The sequence below is a fragment of the Carassius gibelio genome, chromosome A8 (genome assembly GCF_023724105.1).
Source record: "Carassius gibelio isolate Cgi1373 ecotype wild population from Czech Republic chromosome A8, carGib1.2-hapl.c, whole genome shotgun sequence".
Taxonomy (NCBI): domain Eukaryota; kingdom Metazoa; phylum Chordata; class Actinopteri; order Cypriniformes; family Cyprinidae; genus Carassius; species Carassius gibelio.
In genome coordinates, this window is record NC_068378.1 from 17,800,013 (window position 1) to 17,822,716 (window position 22,704).

The 22,704-nt window shown below is 36.6% G+C and overlaps 2 protein-coding genes across 4 annotated transcripts; one reads left to right on the plus strand and one right to left on the minus strand.

Moving 5' to 3' along the window:
• Window positions 1-4,312, minus strand: LOC128018716 (leucine-rich repeat-containing protein 47). Its single transcript, XM_052604437.1, has 7 exons — window positions 3,621-4,312; window positions 2,772-3,224; window positions 2,548-2,664; window positions 1,737-1,852; window positions 1,231-1,333; window positions 969-1,058; window positions 1-312 (listed from the first exon to the last, which is right to left on the minus strand). The coding sequence occupies exons 1-7, from the start codon at window positions 4,221-4,223 to the stop codon at window positions 91-93; spliced, it is 1,704 nt and encodes a 567-aa protein (XP_052460397.1). The 5' UTR covers window positions 4,224-4,312; the 3' UTR covers window positions 1-90.
• Window positions 4,313-5,221: 909 nt separating this feature from the next.
• On the plus strand, window positions 5,222-22,217 carry LOC128018713 (centrosomal protein of 104 kDa). 3 transcript variants are annotated; one of them, XM_052604423.1, is made up of 22 exons: window positions 5,222-5,328; window positions 5,820-5,946; window positions 6,181-6,354; window positions 6,486-6,624; window positions 6,713-6,775; window positions 7,827-7,903; window positions 7,991-8,171; window positions 8,441-8,596; window positions 9,588-9,800; window positions 10,718-10,924; window positions 11,271-11,438; window positions 12,986-13,159; window positions 15,347-15,523; window positions 17,280-17,480; window positions 17,609-17,704; window positions 17,922-17,982; window positions 18,446-18,524; window positions 18,708-18,816; window positions 18,940-19,078; window positions 19,546-19,613; window positions 20,654-20,744; window positions 21,112-22,217. In XM_052604423.1, the coding sequence occupies exons 2-22, from the start codon at window positions 5,834-5,836 to the stop codon at window positions 21,276-21,278; spliced, it is 2,853 nt and encodes a 950-aa protein (XP_052460383.1). In that variant the 5' UTR covers window positions 5,222-5,328; window positions 5,820-5,833; the 3' UTR covers window positions 21,279-22,217. The 3 variants fall into 3 exon arrangements, with proteins under 3 accessions (XP_052460383.1, XP_052460384.1, XP_052460385.1); XM_052604424.1 differs by having other exon boundaries at window positions 18,449-18,524; XM_052604425.1 differs by having other exon boundaries at window positions 13,049-13,159.
• Window positions 22,218-22,704: the final 487 nt, after the last annotated feature.

Sequence of the window (22,704 nt, forward strand, 5' to 3'; positions counted from 1 at the left end):
TTTGAATTAATGTTTTAATATCCATTTTAATTTGATGATGCATTACAAAATGCATTGCAAAATTGGACAGAAAACCAACGGTTGAATTTGCTATCGGATGACTGTTAGATTGCTGACGTCAGACATCAGGTCGGTTTTTGACGGGTAGACCACTTTAAGGTTTCCATCTACGTCCACTACCTTCACTTGTACTACGGTCAGCTCAGGGGAGGCCGGGTCCTCTGCAGGAGGAGCTGAAGTCACATCAGTCTCTTCATCTGAGCCCACATCCTCCTTTACATCAAAGGTTAATTTATTAAGCTCTGCCATTCTCTGAAATAGAAACAAGAATGGTAAGAGAAAATGTATGAATAATAAACTAACAAACATGGATGCCGTTTTTCACTGTGAACATTCATAGCTTGATAAAAGCTACTAACTACAATGACGTAAAATGCTTGTATATGCTTGCATTTGGTTGAGAAATGTGAAAACAAATGCATTTCAATAGTCTTGGTACTAATGGTAATAGCATTATTGCTAATACTGTACATGCTGATGAACTGAATGCAATGAGCCAGCATGATAACTATTTAATGGCACTGATTATTCAGATTGTGATTTATAGTAAAATATTCAGTAGTTATCTGAGCGGTCGTAAAAGAAGAACGCGTGAAAGTGGGACAGGTCTTCTGTATCATGAAGGAAATCTCGCAGCTGCAATTGAAACCATTTTCCCAATTTTATTTTCCTTACATTTCACGGTTTTCAATTACGTCAGGTATTTTTTTCTAATTGCAAAAATCAGGGGCTTTTACATTGCACTTGTATTATGTAACACTGTAAACCAAATGTGTGTGTATGTGTGTGTGTGTGCAGAATGATGAGCTCATTCTTCAATGAAGAAATCAGCATTCAAAAGTAAATGTAATATATATATATATATATGTATGTAAATAAACCAAAACATTAGTAATATTTCTTCTTACTATTATCAATGCGTCCATGACATCTTTACAGATCTGCAGACTGGTGGAACTCGTCACCTCTAAAAACAGCTCTTGTGTGGACCTCTTTATCTGCAAAGACAGATTGTTTGCTTGTTTGGCAAAAATAATAATAGTTATAACAACCAGCATAATTATAAAGTAATAATAATTAAAAAAAAAAAAATATATATATATATATATATATATTTTAAATGTGAAAATTTTTTTATAATAAACACATGCATTAATTTGATTAAATTACCTTTGTCCTCTCGCTGTTTGTGATTGGTGGAAATGAGACCACATGATCCTCTGCGTCAACCAAGCAGGGGTAAAGATCCTTCCCATCAAGGAGTTGAAGGTATCTGGGTTAAAAAATAAAATAAAATTGGGAATACGTCCATGAAACACTGAATAATGAATTAATTCTCTGTGTCACAGTTCAGTATTTAGTGTTTCAGTACTTAGTGTTCTGTGCAGTCAGTGCGATTACATGGATGAACAACACAACAGTTGTCTGACAAACGAGGGATATTTTTTGGATCACTTAAAAAGGGCCTAGATAGTACACAATGTGATTAGTGAGCATGACACAGCCCATTTGCTTCGGAAATTATGTTAGATCAATGTTTTGCACAAAACTATTGCTTTGCTTGACAGATTGTGCCCTACACAGCTCCAAACTATACTGTAGACAAGTCATTATAATAATTAATATTTGCCTCTATTAATATTATATAATCAGGTATTAATTATGCATTTTCTTACTTATGGAGTCCTGAAACGTTCTGTCGCTTTTTATGTTTTCTTAGCTCATCTGCTTCCTGTTGAAGTAGCTCCAGCAGTTCAGCTGCTCTCATCTCCTTACGACCAAGAGGAACGATCTACACACATCGAAAATATTATACATTTTTCGTTATAAAACAAATAATCATAATATATATCACTCTGTAGTAGGTATGTTGTCATGTGGCAATATTGTAATTTAAAAAATATATATAATACAATAAAGTAAAATAAGGAAATTATTCACAGGATATATTGTTAGTATAATCAGCATAAGGTTTCCTGGCACTATATTCACAATATAGCATAAAATGTATCTTAGTTCACTGCTAAAGGCTGTTCTCTGGTGTATAATTGAAACCATCAATTATTAGACTGAAGCAATGTAACACATCCTATTGTCCGACGGCCTATGGCCTCTTAGAGAAGTGCCGAATTCACCATCAACACAAAAGAAACAACAAAAGGGACTGTTCATTTATTATTCAAATCTGAGGATTATGGGACTTCTGTGTCATTAATCAGCTGGTGGCTTTGAAACCAGATTCCTGTCATTCATAAAAACTGCATCAACAACGGTTATTAAATATTCATCGTTCTGCATTGTTTTATCCATTATGCAACTGGTGGAGATGCTCTGATTGATAAGTGAATTAAGTAATAAACTATAAGCACAATTATGATTGTGAAAGTGCAAGACTTTTAAATTGCGTTGAATTGAGGATTTATTATAAAATGAATACAAAGTATATATATATAAAAATCATAATATTTGAGAAACCTCCTCCCATACCTTCAGTGTATCTCGTGGTCTGACATCATACAACAGAGGAGCCTTGAGCAAGCCCAGGTCATGAGTTGCGATTGTTGCCGTTGTCCTTTTGCCACAAATCTCATCGTGAAGTTTGGTCTGCAGACAGAATACTCTGACATTTATATAAGCTTATATAAAACCAGTTTAAAAAGACAGAAAACAATAGTTCTGATGGCTGAGTTATTTGTTGAAACTTGTGTCACCTGAGCCACCAGAAATCGCTTGAGTGCATTTCCTTGTCTGAGGTTCATGCCTTTTACAATGCAGCACACAATGTATGGCCGGACATCCTTGATGCCTTCAGAAACTTTGACTGTAACTGCTGTTGGCACTTTGGATACATGCAGAACTCTCACAACCATCCGATTAAGCTCATCCACTTCCTCTGCCTCTTTTTTGCCTTTCTGCTTTCCACCGCTTTTCTTCTTTGAGACAAGCTTCTCGCTCGCCTCTCCATCCTGTTGCTTGCCTTTCCCTTTCCCCCTCCCACCTGCCCTCAGGTAATCTAGGACTGATTTGGTTTGGCAGCCGTTCACCATTTTCTCAAGCCTCTTGTCCTTCAGCTTGTTTCCTTTAAAATTGGTCTCTTTCAGCTTGGAGCAGTCGGCCAGCTCCCAAGGAAGCTCCTGAAGCTTGTTGCCGGAGAGATCCAAAACCTGAGATAGCAGAGAGTGAGATGCATGAGATGATGCTGGAAGGCTTTTCAAATAGTATTAATGCATACTGAATCTTAACAATAATTTAAGTAAATAAATACATCAGATACAATCTGTAGAATTATTTTTTTAAATGACAACTATTTGAACTGATACTTAATAACTTTTAAATTATACATTATTTTATTTATTTAAAAAAATACAAAAACAATAATAATAAAAACTTATTTAAACACATAGTCTACCACCTACGATCAATAGAATTAAATAATTGTGAGTACATAATACACCAAAACCACTCTTTTTAAAATGTGTATTTATTGAACCATTGCACATGCTGAATTAAAAATACAGTATAAACAGGATTTCACTATTAGATCTTGTCATGAAACGCACCTTGAGCGCAGACAGTTTATGGACCTCACTGCTCAGCTCCTCTATCGCGTTTTCTGATGCAATGATGGTGCTGAGGAGCTCCAGCTTGGAGCACCATAAGTCGTCTGGGAGCCGCGAGAGTGCATTTTTGGACACATTGATGCTGGCGAGCTTTACACACTTGCTAAGGCCATCCGGCAGAGCAGTGATGCTGTTGCAGCTGACATTTAAAGTGTTGAGCTCGCTCAGTGCACAGATCTCCTCGGGCAAAGCCTGAAGCTGGTTGACGGACAAATCCAGGACTTTGATCGCCTTCAGATCGCCAATGCTTTTTGGGACTGCAGTGAGCTTGTTCCTGCAGAGGATCAGACTCTGTAGATGGGACAGATGGCTGATGTTCTCGTGGATCTCGTGTAAACTGGGACACTGACTGATCTCCAGGTAGTTTAGGAGAGAAAGGGAATAAAGTCGCGCGTGAAGTCCGCCGCTGCTCTGGATCTTTTTGTCAACAGCTGAACCCTGAAGCACCAGCTCACGTCTATTCTCCTTTTCTACCTTTTCTATTTCGGGCCAAATATTCAGCGAGCCATCTTCAGCCATGTTGTCCAACGTAACCCGGAACATGGACGGACGCAACCCGGAAGAGTTAAAATGTACATTAAAATGTAATTAGCTCAGTAAGCATTGGATTTGGAATTTAGTATTTTCATATTACATATTTTAATAGTAATATTTTACACACGGTCTTAGAGTAACTCTCCCATCTGTAACCAGAGCAATAATAAAGGACTACAAGAACCAGCATCCCTTTTTATTCGACCGAGTCAGGACTTTTGATTCAATAAAGTGACTCGAACGTTTGAATCAGTTCATCTAAAAGAACTGTTTACCGATTCTTTCTTTAAGTTACATCGAGGGCCAGCAGGTGGCGAACTGGAAGTAGACTTTCTTTTGTGTTACTAGAATTATATATACATATATATATATATTTATATATATAAATAATATATATATATATATATATATATATATATATATATATATATATATATATATATATATATATATATATATATTTTTTTTTTTTTTTTTTTTTTTCTCAGTTTGTATAAAATACAAATATGAAAATTAATTTATAAATTATTAAATTAATATAAAATTCTTCATCGTTCAAGGTTTAAGGTACATAATTTGTCACATATGTGCGATGGAAGTTAATTTTTCTAAATTCTTCGTCTTTAGTTCCTGTTGCAACTACAAACAGAAACAACAAATAATTGTAGGCATACACGCTCAGAGTAGAAAATAATATATATATATTAGATATAATAATAAAATGTTTTTTTTTAAATAAAATAGAAAAAGGATTATAGAATGTAGTTGGGGAAATATAAATATAAAACGTTATATAAGGGTATTCTATAAATTATAAATAATAAAATAATAATAAACACAAAAAATATTATTTATATATTGTAGAACACTGCATGTGAGACACGTACTTCAACTAGGATAGACTTTAGTAAACAAAAGTACTGAACATAGAAGTGAAGAAGAGTCAGAACCTGTTACAGTCTGTCCGTACGGAAGTGAAAGAAACGATTCGTTTACCTTAAAGATTCATTCTGCCGGATTCTTTCTAGAACGAACGAAAACTTCGCGCATGCGTACACGTTTCAGTTGTCAAACGGTGGTTATGGAGATAAACGTAGGCAACTGCTGTACTTGGGTAAACTACTTATTTATCGGAATTTTATCTGCCCAGTAGTGAATATTAGTACTACTCTAAGAATGAGTGATTCGGAACTTTATCTGATTAACGTGTGGTTTGTGATTAAGATCCTTATCGCTGTTTTGGATGAGTTGTAACCGTAATGTTACTGTTTAATTAACGTTAGCCAGAGTGCACGCTAAGGCTACATTCTATAAATAACAATCATAATTATGACTCAAGTCCTTCATAATAAGCACCAAACCTCTGAATATATGCAACATTTAAGTGTATACTTAACTGAAATTACAGTGTTACAACAAGTAGATGTGGTAAACATAGATATACCCTGAATAGATTTCCCTCTAAGGATACATCCTAAGCGACATGTTACTCTCATGTAAAGGAATGGTGCCAAATTACAGGTTCTTTCTATATGTTTTATGTTAAGAGTGCTGGTGCTTTGTGGAATAAAACATCATGTTTTGTTCATATCCTACATCCATCAGAGCTCTGGTACAGGATGCCTCATAAGATAGACTTCTCTGTGATCAGCTGGTCTGGTCATGAAGGAAACTACAGTGGCAAAAATCTGATGGTCCACGGGCCCACTGTCAGTGGCTGGAGATCCACCAGGTCAATACATTTTATACTATTTATGTTACAGTGTATTTCATGTAATTTGGATAGGATTGGTTTAGAAGACAAACTGTAGACGTAGGATAATAATGATAAATAATTGATAAATATCAAGGCTATTTAATAGCTGATAATATTCTGTTTTATAGCTGCTTTTTCTACCAAAGATTACAGTTCTAAAAAGCTTTTTAAGATTTTTTTTATTATTATTATTATTATTATCGTGTGTAGGTTCTGTCCATTCCCTCAGGAAATCATATTGCAGTTGGTTGAGAGATGTCGAATCAGGAAACTCCAGCTACTGGCCCATCAGTACCTGATCCCATCCAAGATCGAGTTCCACATTGGAGACAGACTGCCAGAGTCCAGCTCACCCCAACAGACCCATAGTCTTCACAGATTGGGGTGAGGAAAGATTTTAAATCACTGCTTTGTTCTGTCATTATCAATGTATAATGTGATTCGGTATGTAACACCTTATCAAATCTCATTTATTTTTTCTGATCTAACTGTATTGAATGTAATGTGTTGTCTAGGTACGTGTCTCTCTCTGACAACGAGAAGACTGGTTTCAGAGCCAGAGAACTGAAATCTGTTCATGTTGATGCTGTTGGGTCTTACTTGAAGCTCACCTTTCACAGAAACCATGTTAATCAATACAACAGCTACAATCAGGTACAAAAGTAATTAATGTGGGGAATTAGGGTTGATTTGTTTATTTTAATCTTATCAATGTCATATCGCGTTCTTTCTGAAATTCTAGGTTGCATTGGTGGCCCTAAATATTTTGGGTGACCCTGTGGATGGAAATGAGATTTGGACAGCAGTAAGTAACAGTTCAGTTTATGGAATTGTTCTCTTCTTGTTTGATCTCCTCTAGATGGCGATGGTTTTCTGTTGAGCATGTTTCTGTATCAGATTTAGATCAAAGCAGAGAGCTTGATTTGACCCAAATAATTCACCTGATGTACCTCTTGGTTTTTTAAGCAGTGTTAATTTTCTGAAAAGAATAATTCTTTGTTTACTTATGCCCAAATTAAAATAGGTTTTGTTGGTGGTGTTTATTATTTTGTTGGTGTAAATTAAAATTGTAATTTCTTGGCACAAAAGGTGTAGTGTTGTTTTGGACAAATTAAACTCCTGTGAATTGAAAGAGGCAATTCTTTTATATTCTCTTTTGCCTAACATTGATCTGGATGATTTTTACAACACACCAAGAACACACTAGATGGAGCAGCATTCCTATAAGTGATTGTATGCATGCATCAGTTCTTTTTTTTTTTTTTTTTTTAAGTTTAAATATGAATTACTAATTTCAGTAGGCTTACATCAATAGCACCTGACAAGCATTTCATTGTGTGTTGCAGTTCTTGAGCAGGTCTAATGATTTTTGCTCAGTGTTGGTATGTGGATCTGTGTAATGTGAGTCTGAGCTCCGTAAGCACAGCAGAGCTTCAGATCAGATCACTCATCAATATATCCATATCACCGCTACTTTCAGCCCTCCCCATCTCCTATTTGCTCTATCCCATTACCCCCTTCTTTCTTTCTCATGCTCTCTTTCTCCTCTTACGCTCACCTTGTCTCCCCCCATTTTTTACCTCCACGACTTCCTCTCTCTCTCGTCGTCTCCCACCTTGCTAACAATCTCTGCATTGTTAATCTCTAATCCCCCTCTCTCTCTGTCCAGCCTGGAGACTCTTTGTGTTATCCAGGTCACTAGTGATAATAAGTTCACAGGCAGAAATCAAGATTTTTAACCTTTGTTTGGTGGAAATACAATTTCCAAAGATTCAAAGGATGTTGATTTTACATTGTTAGTTTCAGAATTTAACTTTCTTTAATAACGTTTTGCTAATTTCTTGGTTTTGTCCCAGCTAAGCAAAGATCAGCTGATTGATCAGTATCTAAACAACAGCCAAAACAGCTCAGCTTTGGACGGCACACACACTGGGTAAAAACCAAAGATCTATTGCATTACAATAAATTTGTGCACGCAGTCTTCTGTCTTTCTGTTCTGTTTACTCCTGTTATCTTGCAGGCTCTCAAGTTATAAATGTGACTCTATCTCACCGCTCGATGACTTGGCGTTTGACATGTATCAGGACCCTGAGGTGGCCCACATCATTCGTTTACTGGACCAGAAAAAACAGGACATGGTTCGAGAGGAAAGATTTGATCTGGCCAAAAAACTCAAACAAGCTATCGCAGACCTCCAAAAGGTTATTAAATTTGCCTTTTTTGTCTGACACCTCTTTGTTTGCACGTATAGTTTAATAATAATGTTACACACTGGAGATGTGAACCCTGGAATTGAGAGGGTTGAAATGCATCCAGGTGTATTCCACAAGAGCTGTGGCATTTCTTTAGTTGCGTGTCAATTACAGCCTGACAGTGATTACTAAGCAAATTACAAGTTTATTTCTAAACCTCAGATAAGTGTTAAACATCCTCTCATTTCTTCTTTCCTATTTTCTCTTTTTCTTTTTAGGTGGGTGAGCGTTTGGGCCGGTATGATGTGGAGAAACACAGTGCCATAGAACGAGAGGACTATGACACAGCTAAGCAGAAAAAGGAACAAATGGAAGCTTACAGGCTCACAGTCTACCAGCAGCTGGAGCTCCATGACCTGCTGGACATCAGTCAGGTGAACATCCATCCATTCATTCATCCACATATACACTGCTGTTCAGAATTTTAGGGTCAATAAAATTTTATTATAGTATATAGTATACTTTTATTCATCAAGGATGCACTAAATAGACCAAAAATGTAAATAAAGGCATTTGTAACATTATAAAAAATTATTTGAACTTCCTATAAATCAAAGAATCCTTAAAAAAAAATAAAAAAAATAATGATTTCCACAAAAATGTTAAGGGGCAACCTTTTTCAACACTGGTAATAAATGTTTCTTTAGCACAAAATCAGCATAATAGAATGGTTTCTGCAGGATCGTGTGACAGTGAAGACTGGAGTAAGTACATTACATTTGAAAATATATTAAAAATAGAAAACAGTTATTATAAATTATATTAATATATCACAGTATTACAATATTACACAATATTTTAACAAATGTAGCCATGGTAAACCAACAGAGGTGTCCATCCATCCATTGCACTTCTCAGAACATCAGTTAATGACATCCATCCATCCATCCATATTCCTGTGTGTCTCTTAATTTCCTCTGTGTCTCTTAATTTCTTCTCCTGTAATGAATGCATGAATAAAGCATCTCTTGTGTCGTGAGGGACTCTAGCTCCAGTGAGATTAGTAGTCTGATATGCTGGTTTCCCAGCTGAATAGTGATTGTGCTGGTTCTCCTGAGATCAGGTGCTTGCTTCTTACTCGTCTAAGGTCAAGAGACACATTTAAACAGCAGACATTAAATGACTTGGACAGTATGCTCTGTTTGTTTGGGGCAAGCACTTGTGTTCTGCCTGTGTCCTGACAAACCTGTATCTGTAGCTTGTAATAATTTTTTCATACAATCAGTGTCTGGAAAATAATAGGTTAAGGTTATTAATCTTTATTAGCCTTTTAATCATTTCAGGCTTATTTTTTTATTTTTTATTTTAATAAATATTTTTTGTGAACTTTGATTTAAAATGTAAATAATGTATGAAACTTTTCAGATCCAGAGAATTCCCGAGCTTTCCAACTCTGAATTCCCCTATCCACGTGTTGGGACACAGAAACACGTGCCTCATCTAGCAGACTCACCCAAGAAGAGAAGACAGAGGCAAAGTGTGAAGGAGACTGATGAGCAGGACACTCCAAAAGCAGCTAGCCCCAAACATACAGTCGCCCAAACACCCCTCACTCCTCCTCACTTCCCCAAGACCGATGTAAGTCTTGATGTACACAGAATAAACAGCCGTATAAGATAAAGAAAGTATGATGTTATTATTCTAATGTGTTATTTGTGTCCATTTTTTTTCTCGTTCATTAATATCTTTTAAGGGTGCTCTTTGCTGTAATCCTCAGTCAGAGTTATCTACCTTGATAAAACGCGGCTTCTGTTCCTTTCCACCGATGTAGCTCTATCTTAACTGGCACAAGGCTCTTTTTAGATTATCTAAATGTGTGTTGCTTAACATGAATGTAAGGGATTTGCTTTAGCTAGAGAGTTTTACTTTCAAGATTTAATTAAAGGGTTCAATGGTGAAGTGTGTCATTTTTGTGCTACTAACTTAGTACCACCATAAACCATGCCCGAGGTGGAAATGTTTACATCTGGAAAATATTTTAAGAAAAAAAAAAAAAAGTCATGCATCCTCTTTAAATCTAAAAATGCCTATGTAAACCTCTTCATTCAGCCTGAATTAGCCTTTCTGCATTTAAGCAATCTTACATATGCAAATTACCATTGATATATAATAAATATTGATAAAAGTAATATATATTTAAAAATAGAATTATCAAGGGTTTGTGTGACTATGTCAGATGACTTGGTCAGAATTTTCTGCATGTCATTCTGTTAACCAGCTTTGAAATAACATGTAAGATGAGAACACAGCTAGTGATTGAAAATTATAGGATGGCAAGCGGGCCAGTCTTTCCAGTGTAAAATAAACCCTCAACTGTAACAATATTTATATTTCTGCATATGACAGAAAGTACAAAAATAATGTTAAAGTGTTAGTTATTTTTTGTATTTAATTCAGTCTTTAACACTGAGACAATTATTCCTGCTGGGAATGTTTTGTATATCTGACTTCAAGATTTTTGGATTCATAGAATTGTCTTGTGTGTATTTTCACAGATCAGTTCTCTTCCTTATGATGAGAGGCCTTTACCTGCTCTTAGGAAGAGGTCGAGTGGTCAGCCAGTCAGTGAGCTCGATGAGATGCCCCCTCTGACGGACACAACCACCCCATCTAGCCTTGGGGCCACAGGACAACCAGAACCGCTCACAGAGAAAGCTCAGAGAGAGGCCAGTCTGCCCATCGACATCTATGGAGACAGTCTGGTGAGCCACTCAACATTTACAGCCTCCAGTTCAGCGATTTTAGTATTTACAAAACTGCTATAAAATTATTTGTTTGCAAATCATACTGATCTGATTCTCGAGTTTGAAATAGTCATATTGGTTTGGAGTAACATGAAGTTAAGTTAATTATGGCAGGATTTTAATTCTTGGGAGAATTGTCCTTTTAAGTATTTAACACTTTGCTGTGATGTCCAGATATAACTGTTGTTTACTGTCTCACAGCACTGGGCAAACTCTATGTGTCAAATGGTCAGTTTGTGTATTTTGTTAGTGCTGTTTCTGGAATGTTATCTTCACTTTCTCTTTCTCGGTCTGTCTCTCAAAGGTGGCCGGGGCCTATTCCAAGACGTGGTCCTACAGGGAGGATGCTTTGCTGACAGTCTACAAGAAACTGTTGGAGGTTCCACGTGGAACCCCAAAAGCAGAACTGCGGAGCATGACCAGAGCAGCTGTGTTCCTCTGCAAGAAAGCTCTCACAGATAAAGTGTCATCTGTACGAGAACTATCTTTATTTTCCCCATCTGATTTTATCACTCCCCTTGTTTGGTTTCTCAGCCTCTCCTACTCTCTTTTTCTCTCTCACCCTCTCTTTCTAATTTCTCTCATGTACCCTTCTTTGTCGTTTAAGGCTAAAGACAGAATTGCACTATCAGCACGACTGATAGTTGTGACTGTTTAGCAGTTGTCGTGTTTTTTCTAGTATAATGGATTATCTGTAGAAGTGATACAGGAACAAATGTAGTGGAAAGCTTTGCCTATCTCTCCCAAGGGTGAACTTAGCCAGGTTTTCTACTAACAGTGGGTATGAGGAGGAGAAGATGGATCAATTGTAGAAAAATGAACAGGAGATTTGGATAAATCGTAATGTTCAGTATATGGCAGCTGCAGAATGAGAGTCCCATACAGTCTTTTTTTGATAGAGACATAGTGTAGTTTCACAGAGTAAATTTATTGGGAACTGTAATTTTTTTTTTTATTGAATTGTAAAGCTGTCAGTCTGACCTTTTCTTATTAAAGGGAAGTGATTGATTAACATGAAAGACAAACCATCTACTAAAGAACATACAGTAATTAAAACTTTTTACCTTGGTGGTAAATTTAGCATACAATATTTGTTTTCATTATTACCTGCAGTGACATGTACAGAATATTCTTGCAATTAAGCAACCCAAATAGAAATATGAAGAACACAATCACAATCTGTTAAAAATATGAATAAAACAGCTAAATATTATAGGCACAAAATCAAGAATAGTTTTTCTGTTCATGGAAATTTTCCACTGACCTCAGGCTCTTTTCAGTAAAGGGTTTTTTACAATTTGCCATGACATTGAGTAACATGTGTAATAATGAAAATTTAATTTGTTTTTTTGGCATATCAATGGATCACTTTCTAACCCTCTGGTATTCTCAAAGCACATTCATGTTTGTGGTAGTGGCGTGACAGCTGTTTTTTTATTGTGCTGTCAGTCTTTAGATAAATCACACACATTAAAAGTCATGGCCTTTCGGTTTCATTCTAAACTGTTGTAAATGGTTGTACTGAGAGTTTGAACAATGTGCCCACTGCTGAACACATTCCAGTGACCCCCTCTCCACGGTTATTTAGTTAAACTCACACAGCAGAGCATTTAATTGTGTGCTTTTACTCAGCACCATGTGTTGCTGTAAAGGCCTTAGGCGGTTTCTTACACAGCTTCTGTTTATAATTGTACCTTAAAACTGCAATTCTGAGGAAAAATTATTCCAGATGGTTCTAAAAAAACATGCCTTGTTAATGAATACATTTCAAAAATGAATATTCAGTATTTTTCTTGGGTTAGATGGTCATTTGTAATAGGTACACAGAGGTTTCAACATGAAGTTGTTTAGAAAAACCATAGAAACTCTTAAACTCTTGTTAGGGGAGGTAAAAGTTGCTTTTTTAAAAAAAAAGATAGAATATTGTATAAAATGTGGCAATATTGAATATTGAAACCCTGCATTTTAATCTTAGTGTGTAAAGTAACAATAAATGTCTATATTTTTATTGCATTTTAGGTGTTTCTTGCATCTCTGAATCTGCTTCGAATGATTCTGAGTGAGTTTATTCCCAACCATCAGCTGGGCAAATCTGAGATCAGTCACTGTGTGGAACAGACTTGGAATAATCTGCTCTCCAGGACCGGAGAATCAGCCCTGAGACTGAGAACCCCAGCTATTACCTTCATACAGGTCAGTACAGACTTTGGAAATACTTTAGCCGTATACATCTGTAATGAAGCCACTCCTGCAGCTATTCGGGTCATTGAGTGTGATGTGGTCAAATTCCACTCCAAAACCTTGTCAACAGAAAAACATTTAGTTGACAATCCAGTTGACTTGAAAAACTTTTCTTGGTGACCTGACTGGGTGAAAATCTGCACAGATGACTGGGATTGCATCATATATACTGGTGGCCTTCTGAAGTGAATTTAACTGTGAACTAGAATTTTCAAATATTTGTGGTTTTCTGTTAGCATGAGTAGAGATCTTGTCTCTTACTGTTACCCTGCTATGAGATTTCCTAATTTCAATCTGCCATATTTTGTCTGAACAATTTCATAAACAGGTCTGGGCACATAAAAAGGCTTATCATCCATATCTTTTAGCTCCGCTACCCACTTAATTCTATTGTACTCTTTAAAATGAACAAAATGGTATTTTAGCAGGTAGAGCTTCTAATTTATAATTTAATTTGTGGATAAAAAGATTTAAAAGAATATTTAATGGTATATCTGAAACTTTTATCCAATAAAATATTTTCTAGATTGGCAAAAAGTCCTCTCTTGCTAATTCAGTGTGCTTTTTTGGCAGTAAATTATTGTTCACGACTTTTCTGTACTTCTGTGTATCATACTTTTTATATACTAGATAATGTGATTGTATTTCAGTATATACTGTATGTTAATCTGACTACTGTTGACTATGCAAAGGTCACTGTGATTTTGCCAAGTAAAACATGTTCTTGGATCAACATCTTTTGATTATCCTGGATCAACATTATTTTCCAAAAATATAGGCTTAACCCAATCCCTACCCCTTAACCTAACCCTACCCATAATTTATCCCTAAAATCGGTGGGAAATGATAGCTGATTGACAAGGGTGTAGAAGCACCTAACCCTGATTGTAAGCCTAAAACGGATATTTCTTGAAAAGTTATATCTCAATTCTGATTGGTTGATTGAAATGTTGTCCAAGGAACATGATCCAGGAACATGTTGTAGTTGGTGAAATCACACTCGCCACTGTGCAAAACCATGCTGTAGCTCCATTATAACTTTGCATGTAAATGTAGTTCTTTTATACATATGATAACCAGTGGTACAACCACAATATACAATCTTTTAGCAGATTGTATTTAAGAAATATAATGTATATGCTATTAAAAAAACTGGAGAATGTGACCCAGAAAGATCAACGTGTTTTTCAGAAAAATACCGTGCGAAAGAAAGGCTGAAACACAGTCATCATGATGTGTGATAAGGATGGGAATGTTTCAAGTTCCTAGAAAACTGAGGATGTTTTAAAGTGTTCTGACCGACAGACACTGATCTGTTTTGGTTGTTGATAGACCGGTTGTGTCTCTGTCAGCATTGTGCACAACTTTGTTGTATTTTGCACTGTATTCATAAAGACGTTTGTGACTCATGCACCTGGAAGGTGGAAAAAGTACAACAAAGGCCACACCTTGTTATGAATAACTTGATGATGTACTCTGATAGCAGTGCTGTATAATATTATAAATAATACAGCCCAATATTATGTTAAATCATAATCACTCATTATTGTATAAAAGTACCCAACATATCATCCTCAACGATCTTCTAGAAATAACACATGCAATCACTGCAGAGTTTAACATTATGCAAATGAGCAGTGAAGTAATCACCAATGGGATTTTATCAACAACAAGGTTATCCAGAAAATGGTAGAAGTCTTTGGAAAGTTTGAGTTCTACATTAGTATCCCGTTTATGATGCAGGATGCTGCATGATGATAAATACAACACATTTCTCTCCAGAATATAAATTTTTAGCATCAAGAAAAGCTGACTCATTGTCAAAGTAGAATAAGATCCTTTTTTGGGTTCATATGTTCAGCTGTTATGGTTAGTTGTGCTGCCCACTAACAACGATAGAGCAGCCAGCAATGGGAACACTTATTACCAAATGTACAGCAAACTTCCTGGTCTCCAGTTATAAAATCGCTGAAAAAACCAAAAACATAAAAATACAAATATTTACATATTATTTTTAGACTAAACAGACTGGTATTGATTGCAATATATTTTTGAGAATGTATAAATGCGTGAGAAAGAGTGTGTGTTGTAATTTGAATGCTGTTGTGTTTAAAGCTGGCTTGTGTGTTTGTTTTGCAGGAAATGGCTTTATTTAAGGAGGTGCGAGCTGTGCAGATGGTTCCTGTGGAGCTTGTGAGGCCCATGCAGAGCAGTGCACCCACCAGACTGGCGCTGAGCAGACTGGAACTGCTGGAGAAGCTTCTGGAACAGCTGGGCACCAAGGACTCTGGCTTCACCCTTGACAACGTCATGCGGGTACTGGCTCAACCTCAACTTTTTCTGAGATGATCTGTGGCCTTCTGCTCAGTCGAGCTTTAAATAAAAAAAATATATAATTTAAGCTACAGATTTAAAGTAGTAGCTTCAAAAAACTGCAGATGGCTGGTTTAGATTTATTAACCACATGATACAGTTATGTAGTCTGAGACCACACACTCTGACTGCCATTAGGTGCCAGCTGTTTGGTGCATGTACAGTTGACATTTGTGGTTTTATTGGCCAAAAATAACACAAATTCAACTTTTCTGTTGGGATCTGAAGGTTAATTTCATTCTCGCAGCTATCATTAGGATTTTTGAGGGCTTCATTAGACTGAAACAAAGTGGCCTTTGTATGACAGAGAGGGTGTAGTCAACTCTACGTAATGTCTGTTACCATTAGTTTCGTAAAAGGGCTGTTCTGACAGCCAGTTATTTATCTATGGCATAGATTATGTAAGTCATTCAAGCACTGTCTCATTCTCTCTCTGCCCCAGCAGCTAGATATTCAAAGCGGTTAAGCTGTTAAAAAATTGCAGTTCCTTAGGGTCTTTCTTTCTTCAGTGTCTTAGTTGTATTAGACAGGTTTTCTCTCTTTTTTTTTTTGTTTAGTTTTTTGGGACCTGTGCAGTTTAAAGTATGTTTGCAATGCAAACTTGTGGCACTACTACAACAGAGACTGAAAAAAATTCACAAGGAACTGCAAAGTGCACAGTGAGGTTTCTGTCTGTGTTACAGTTGGGCTTCTGGCTTTGCTTGTTAGCGGGGAAGGTTTATGTCACCACACCTAGGTGGCCTTCACATGTTTTAGTTAGGTGGGTAATGGTATCATATCATTTATCATGCAATGTTCAAGTTTTTTTGGAGTGTATATTTTTAGATATTGGATTTAATTGTTAATATTCAATTGTGCTTGCTAATTTCCCCATTTTACGCTAACCAAAAATGCTAAACATCTCAAAATAAACATCCACTTTTCATACTATACTCTGATGTGTTTGTATGGCCGAAATTCACTTGTGCAATATATAATGTTTGTTTTCAGTGTTTAGTGCCAAATTAGCTAAATAATGGTGAATTTTAATATTAACCATTTATTGTTATTGGCCATAACAATAAATAATTATCAGCTTATCTGTATTATCAGCCATAATTTACATATAGTTGGTATTTATGGAATGGATACTAGCTAAGGTTAGTTTTAATATTATCTCATCATTCATACACCCTCATGTTGTTTAAAACATAACTCATAAACTATTTTTAAATAGATAGTTTTGCAATTATCTTCAATGAATCAGCTCCTAAATGTGCTTTTATATATTTATTGGGTCTTTCTGTTAGTTTGATCTTTTTCATGAGGTTACATGCAGGGACGGCTGCTCAGTGGCTCCTGTCTGCTGGTTTCCTGGGAGATGAGATGGGCTTCAGGGCACAGCAGAGAGGCGATTGGGTTTCCTGTAATTAAAATGAGCGATCCAGAGCCTAGGGGTAGATGAATGGGATCTGTGTGTATGGAGAACGGGAGAGAGAAAGTGTGGGACAGATATTTGGAATATAATGTAAACGCTTTAGAATGTAAAAAAAAAAAACGTTAAAACTGCTTCTTAATATTTTTCCGGAAACCAATATTCTTAGCTACTAGGTAAATCTTACTGGCCCCGAAAGCTTTAACAGTAGTGCATCTATTCTAAAATCACTTGATTGTATTTAAATGAATTAATAATGAAATATATTTGTGTGTGTTGTGTTAGTTTCTGGCAGGTGGACTGGAGCACAGTGCTGCCCCGGTGCGGGAACTCTCTGTGAGAGTTGTCCTGGCTATGTACGGTCTTCAAGGAAAAGCAGTTCTGAATTATCTGCCACCTGATGACAACAGCACACGTAAAAATGTCCTCTACAAGAACCTTTTTGACTCACTTGCAAAATTAGATGGAAACACCATCAACACACAGGTAAAACCGGTCTGGAGAGCATCGTTAGCCTTAAGCTTCATGATTAAAATGCTTGAAATGTTTGTGTGTGGGCTTTGAGAATGCTGGAATACTGCATTCAGTCTGTCTGTCTCACTGTTTTACTCCAGAAGCCAAAAAAAGGGTCAGAAAAAGAAGATGGAGAGAAAGAAAAAGAGGAAATCAGGAGCTTGCAAGAGCAGCTTGCAGTGCTGAAGGAGATCAGTGTAGGTTGAAGGGTCACAGGTGGCCTAGTCTCTTCTGTTTTATTTTTAATGCTCTCACACAAAATGGTTTTCTTCACACCTGGTATTAACATTTACATACCTGAAAGTTCTTTAGCTAGATTGCACCTGGACTGAATCACTGTAGAGACCCTTTGGTCATCAAATGTACAAATAGATGAATTCATAAATGCATTAAAGATGTGAATATGTGTTTTAGGAGAAAGGGAAGGACAATACTAGAGTACCTGAGAAAAAAGCTGAGAAGGCAACCAAATCAGGTGTGTAAAGTGTCTTTTGTGAAGCATCTCGGTAAAGATCAGTCCTGTATAATTGCAGCAAACACTGCAAATCATGCACAAGCTAGTTTTCAGCTTACCGACTTTTGTTCTTCATGTTTTTGTTTTACGGCTTAACCTGTCACCATATGAAATATCTGATGTGACATTTTTTAACTAAACCTGCCACAGTCACGTATCTTTGTATCTGTTTTTTTAGCTGGATGTCTGGATGTCCTTCTTTGTATTCACTTATGTAACTTCAGTCAAATGATAAAAACAGTGAGAATCACACCATCGCTCTTTCTTTATTCTCTCTGAAGCGTGCATTGCTACGCACCTCCTCTAATTCACATCTAATTTGCCAGTACTCGACAAATTTCCCTGCTTGTGCTGCCTACACATCAGTATTAACCTTCAGTTTTGGATTGTTAACTGAGGTATAATATATTTCTCTTGGTTTCAGCAGGTGTTAAGAAGGTAAACCAGTCTGTACCTGCTGATGTGAAAGGCAGCGAACCATCTTTTGCTAACTTCTTAGACAAGTAAGCACTTCTTCTCGTCACTTCTTCATCGATTCTCTCAGCTGAAAGTGATAGCATAATGTGCAGTGCTAATGGGCTCTCATTTAATCAATTTCTCTTTGTACAGCTGGGAAAAAATTGTAATAACATGTTGAGTGAGAAATGAAAGATCAAATCAGGTGGTGCTGGTGCTGTTTTTTCTAGTCTGTGTATTTTCTGTGGAGAGAGAGATGAATCATTCACTGAGGATGGACTCGATCTTCACTACTGGAAACACTGTCCGATGCTGCAGCGCTGCCTTCAGTGCAGACAGGTACACACACACACACACACACACACACACATGCAAGCGAGTTGTCATATTTCAAAACATTGGTTACACTACTCGCAATTTGTAAAGTGTGTTAATAATGTAGTATGCTTGTGTGTTTGTTAGGTGGTGGAGATTGCAAGCCTGACAGAGCACTTGCTGACTGAGTGTGAGCAGAGGGCAAATTTTACCCAGTGTCCTCTCTGCTCTGAAGCTCTCACCCGAGATGAGCTAACTGAACATGCTCAAAGCGCTTCTTGCAATCGTGAGTCTCTGTGTGGTTGCACAGTGTTTTTGTTTCATGCTCATCCAGAAAGCACACTCAGTGCTGTTACAAATATGATACAAGGGTACAAACTTAACATTTGGCAGGTGAATTTCTATTAATGGCAATTTGTTCTTATTGAATATGATATTCTAGTTTATGTGAAACATAAAGAGATTTTTTCAGTGCTGCTTATGGAGTCATTTGGCACATCAGATACTAATTGTGTCTCTTCTTTGTGTCGCACTCTTATTATACATAAAAATCAGATAAGACAGCCACTCTGTCATCAGATTTGTTCATCCATGTGAAGTGTACTGGTTCACATGACAGTGGCACTAAAAATAACCTTTCACAACTGCAGATTTATTTCCAAGCAGTTTTGTGTTGTTTCTGTAAGTGGTGAATTTTCTCGTATATTTAGTTGTTTCCTGCTGATGGATTTATTCTTTTAACCTTTTTATCAGCACCTGCTTCTGGAGAAAACTGTAATCACTGTCCTCTCTGCCATGAAAACTTCGCCTCAGGGGAGGAGGTGAGATCACACACAAACATACCCACAACGTGCCAGTCTAGATCTTCAAGCCATTTATTGTCATTAACAACAAAATAACAAACAAGCCTGGTGTACAAATGCAATCAGCCTCAACAGTAATGACTGAAATGAATTAAAATTATTTCTCCATCAGTATTTTATACAGATGAGCATACATGTCATACAGATGAGCTCATGATCTGACATTATGACAGTAGAGAAGTGTTTTACTCGAGTCATTTACCTCTCAGCTCTGAAATGTCACATTAAGTACTGCCTCCAGCTGATAAACAATGTTTTACGTATTCAGGGTTTGACGTGTCTTCTGTGTCAAATGAAATGTGTCACTTCATAAACTCCTAATTATAAACCTGTTTTTGTTAGGGTTACACTGTTTCTGAAATACAGTGTGAGCTTTTGTTTTCTACACAATCTAAAGATAAAGAGAATGATGCAGTATGTAAAGAAATTCACCTCTGACTCTGAACAAATTATCTTTAAAGATATCAGTCATCTTTTATTAATTTTAATGGACGCAAATGTTGTCGTCATTGCAGTATGCCAAAATACATAGATAAATATGTAGTCTTTCACTCAAAACTCATGATTAATTTTTATTTATTATTTCTTTTTTGCATTTATTAATATTTTGAATTTGGTTTTATTTTAGATTTTCGGTTTTAGTTTTAGTACTTTTAAGGGCTTTTGTAATATAAATAAATATTCAATTAATTTTAATAATAACAACACTGGTTCAGGAAATGCTTTTGTTGTTCTCAACTTGTAAGAGCTCTTTTTCTAGAAAGACATTGTTAGCGATATTATTTCTGAGGTTTAGGAATACAAGAACACTGATGTGAAAATCAAAACTGAAACCAACTCCATAGGTAGAGGTTATTTACATGAGCACCCATGTTGATAAGTGCATGATTCCAGTATTAAAGTGAGTATTAAAGTCTCTCTCTCTCTCTTTCTCTCACACTCACACACACACACATTGCCTGTAAAGCAGTGTAACAGTGCATGTCTTGTATGTGCAGGTCTGGAAGTCTCACCTCATGGGAATTGAGGGTTGTAAACAGAACTCACGGAGGAGAGCGGTACAGCAGAGCACTCTCTCACATGCACAAGGTGATTATTCATCTCCTTTAGCCTCAATGAGACCTTTACAACCCCACACTGTCTCCTACAAGTCCCTGCTGCCCCACATTGCCCCATGAAACTTGTATAGATCACAGCTGCCCCACACAGCCTTCACAACATCCTCCTTTCTGTACAGGAGCACATCTGCCCTACACAACCTCAATTCCACCTCAAAGAGGCCCACAATGCCCCATCCTCCCCACACACACTGCCTCTGAATGAATGAACTGTTGATTATAACATTATATTGAATAACGTGTTTACTTGGGATAAACTATGCAGCATCGCACAATGCATTTCTCATTAACTCCTCAGGTGTTTGTCTGTTTGCATGTCTTGTATTCTTTGCCTTTAGGAAAAACGGTCAGCACAGCCATAGCTAAAACTACAACGGTCATATCCGAGTCCAAGACTCGAGGGCTGGGCAGGGGCAGTCGTATCCCCGCTCCTGCTTCTAGGACCAACAGACACACCAGAATTCCTCCAGGAAAGGCTTCTACCCACAGACTACTACAGGCATAGCACACGGGCTAAATGCTAACTCCAGCAGCTTTGCTGGAACAATCTCATATGAGTGATTCATAGCGAAAAAACACAAAGTTTTCAAATAATGCATTATTGCACTTACTGTTGTACTGATTTATAAATATTACTACAAGGTACAGCATCATTATTCTAAGCACACATTATCATTGACACCTGATATAAAATTTTCCCATAAATGAATGTAAAATATCATGTCAGTGGCTTGTGAATAATAATACTTGAGCAGAAAAACAGGTTTATGAGCAGATGCGCAGTCTGTATTTTGCTCTGTTTATCCTTTCAGGTGGATCACCTGGATTTTTTTGTTATCTATTTGAGAATTTTATTCTTGTATGTTGTTTTGTACTTGTTTGTTTACTGTGTGTGTTTGTGTGTGTGTGGAGTATGTGAATATTTAGTGATCGTAGCATTTTGATATTTAAAAGTTTTTAAAGCATCATTAGCACCATAGCCAAAAGTGAAAAGTAGCCTTTGAAAAGTAAACAATTCTGTCAAAAGATTTAAACTTCAGACAGATTCTCATTGTGTCTGATTCAGATAATGCACTTCAATTACCTGCAGCACTCGCTTTTCAACATTTAGGTACCAAACTAACAAAAAAGGAAGGCAAAGGCTAATTAAAGCCACAGAACTGCCTTGGTGCTTCTCAAAGAATCAGGACATGGAACAAAAATGTTGCCAATAAATGAAGGCACTGCTGGGAGAATAAAGAGCCATAAGGGATGATGATGATGCTATTAAGACTCTTATTTCATATGTTTGGTCTTTGCATTTATTTCAGTATTATAGAAACTTTTGCCTCTGTTTGTTGGCACCTAAACGTTTTTTGTCTAGTGTGTGACGTGTGAAATCACAGGGTATGATCTGCATCAAACTACAGTATGCTGTGTAATAAAAGTAATGATTTAGTCCAGACATACTTATAAAATCATTGAGTCCGAAGATATGAAACATTATGATAGACAGTCTGAGTGCAATAGGCTGATCCTGTGCCTGAAAATGCTTTTTAAATTATTAAAGTCAGTTTCCCTATTGTGCGAGCCAGGGAGTGCATTTTTAAAGATACAACCCCAATAGGCTTTAACAGTATGTTAAACCAGAATAAAACAAACCAGTTTAAAACTGATTGTGATCTCAGCAGAGGCGTTTCTTTTTAAGAATGTCTTCTGGAGTCATGGTTGACATTTATGCATTGTCTGTAGTTCTTACAGCTCACTGCGGAGACATCCATTATGTAACTGACATAAATCAACCCTCGCAGACATGATTCACTCATGTGGCTTTACAAAGATGTCTAATATATAAATATATCAGTTATTTATTAATAAGTCAACCTAATCAATTATTTCAAAGTGGAGAGAGTGCTGTAAAACACTCAGTTGTTTTCTCAGATGACTGACAC

Coding starts and splice junctions, on each gene's coding strand:
- LOC128018716 (XM_052604437.1), bottom strand. CDS start 4,223: ATGTTCCGGGTTACGTTGGACAACATGGCTGAAGATGGCTCGCTGAAT. Junction 1,853..2,547: donor GACCACGAGATACACTGAAG/GTATGGGAGGAG, acceptor CGATGTGTGTAG/ATCGTTCCTCTTGGTCGTAA. Junction 1,334..1,736: donor AACGTTTCAGGACTCCATAA/GTAAGAAAATGC, acceptor TTTTTAACCCAG/ATACCTTCAACTCCTTGATG.
- LOC128018713 (XM_052604423.1), top strand. CDS start 5,834: ATGCCTCATAAGATAGACTTCTCTGTGATCAGCTGGTCTGGTCATGAA. Junction 6,776..7,826: donor GAAATGAGATTTGGACAGCA/GTAAGTAACAGT, acceptor GTTTTGTCCCAG/CTAAGCAAAGATCAGCTGAT. Junction 17,983..18,445: donor TGAGAAGGCAACCAAATCAG/GTGTGTAAAGTG, acceptor TCTTGGTTTCAG/CAGGTGTTAAGAAGGTAAAC.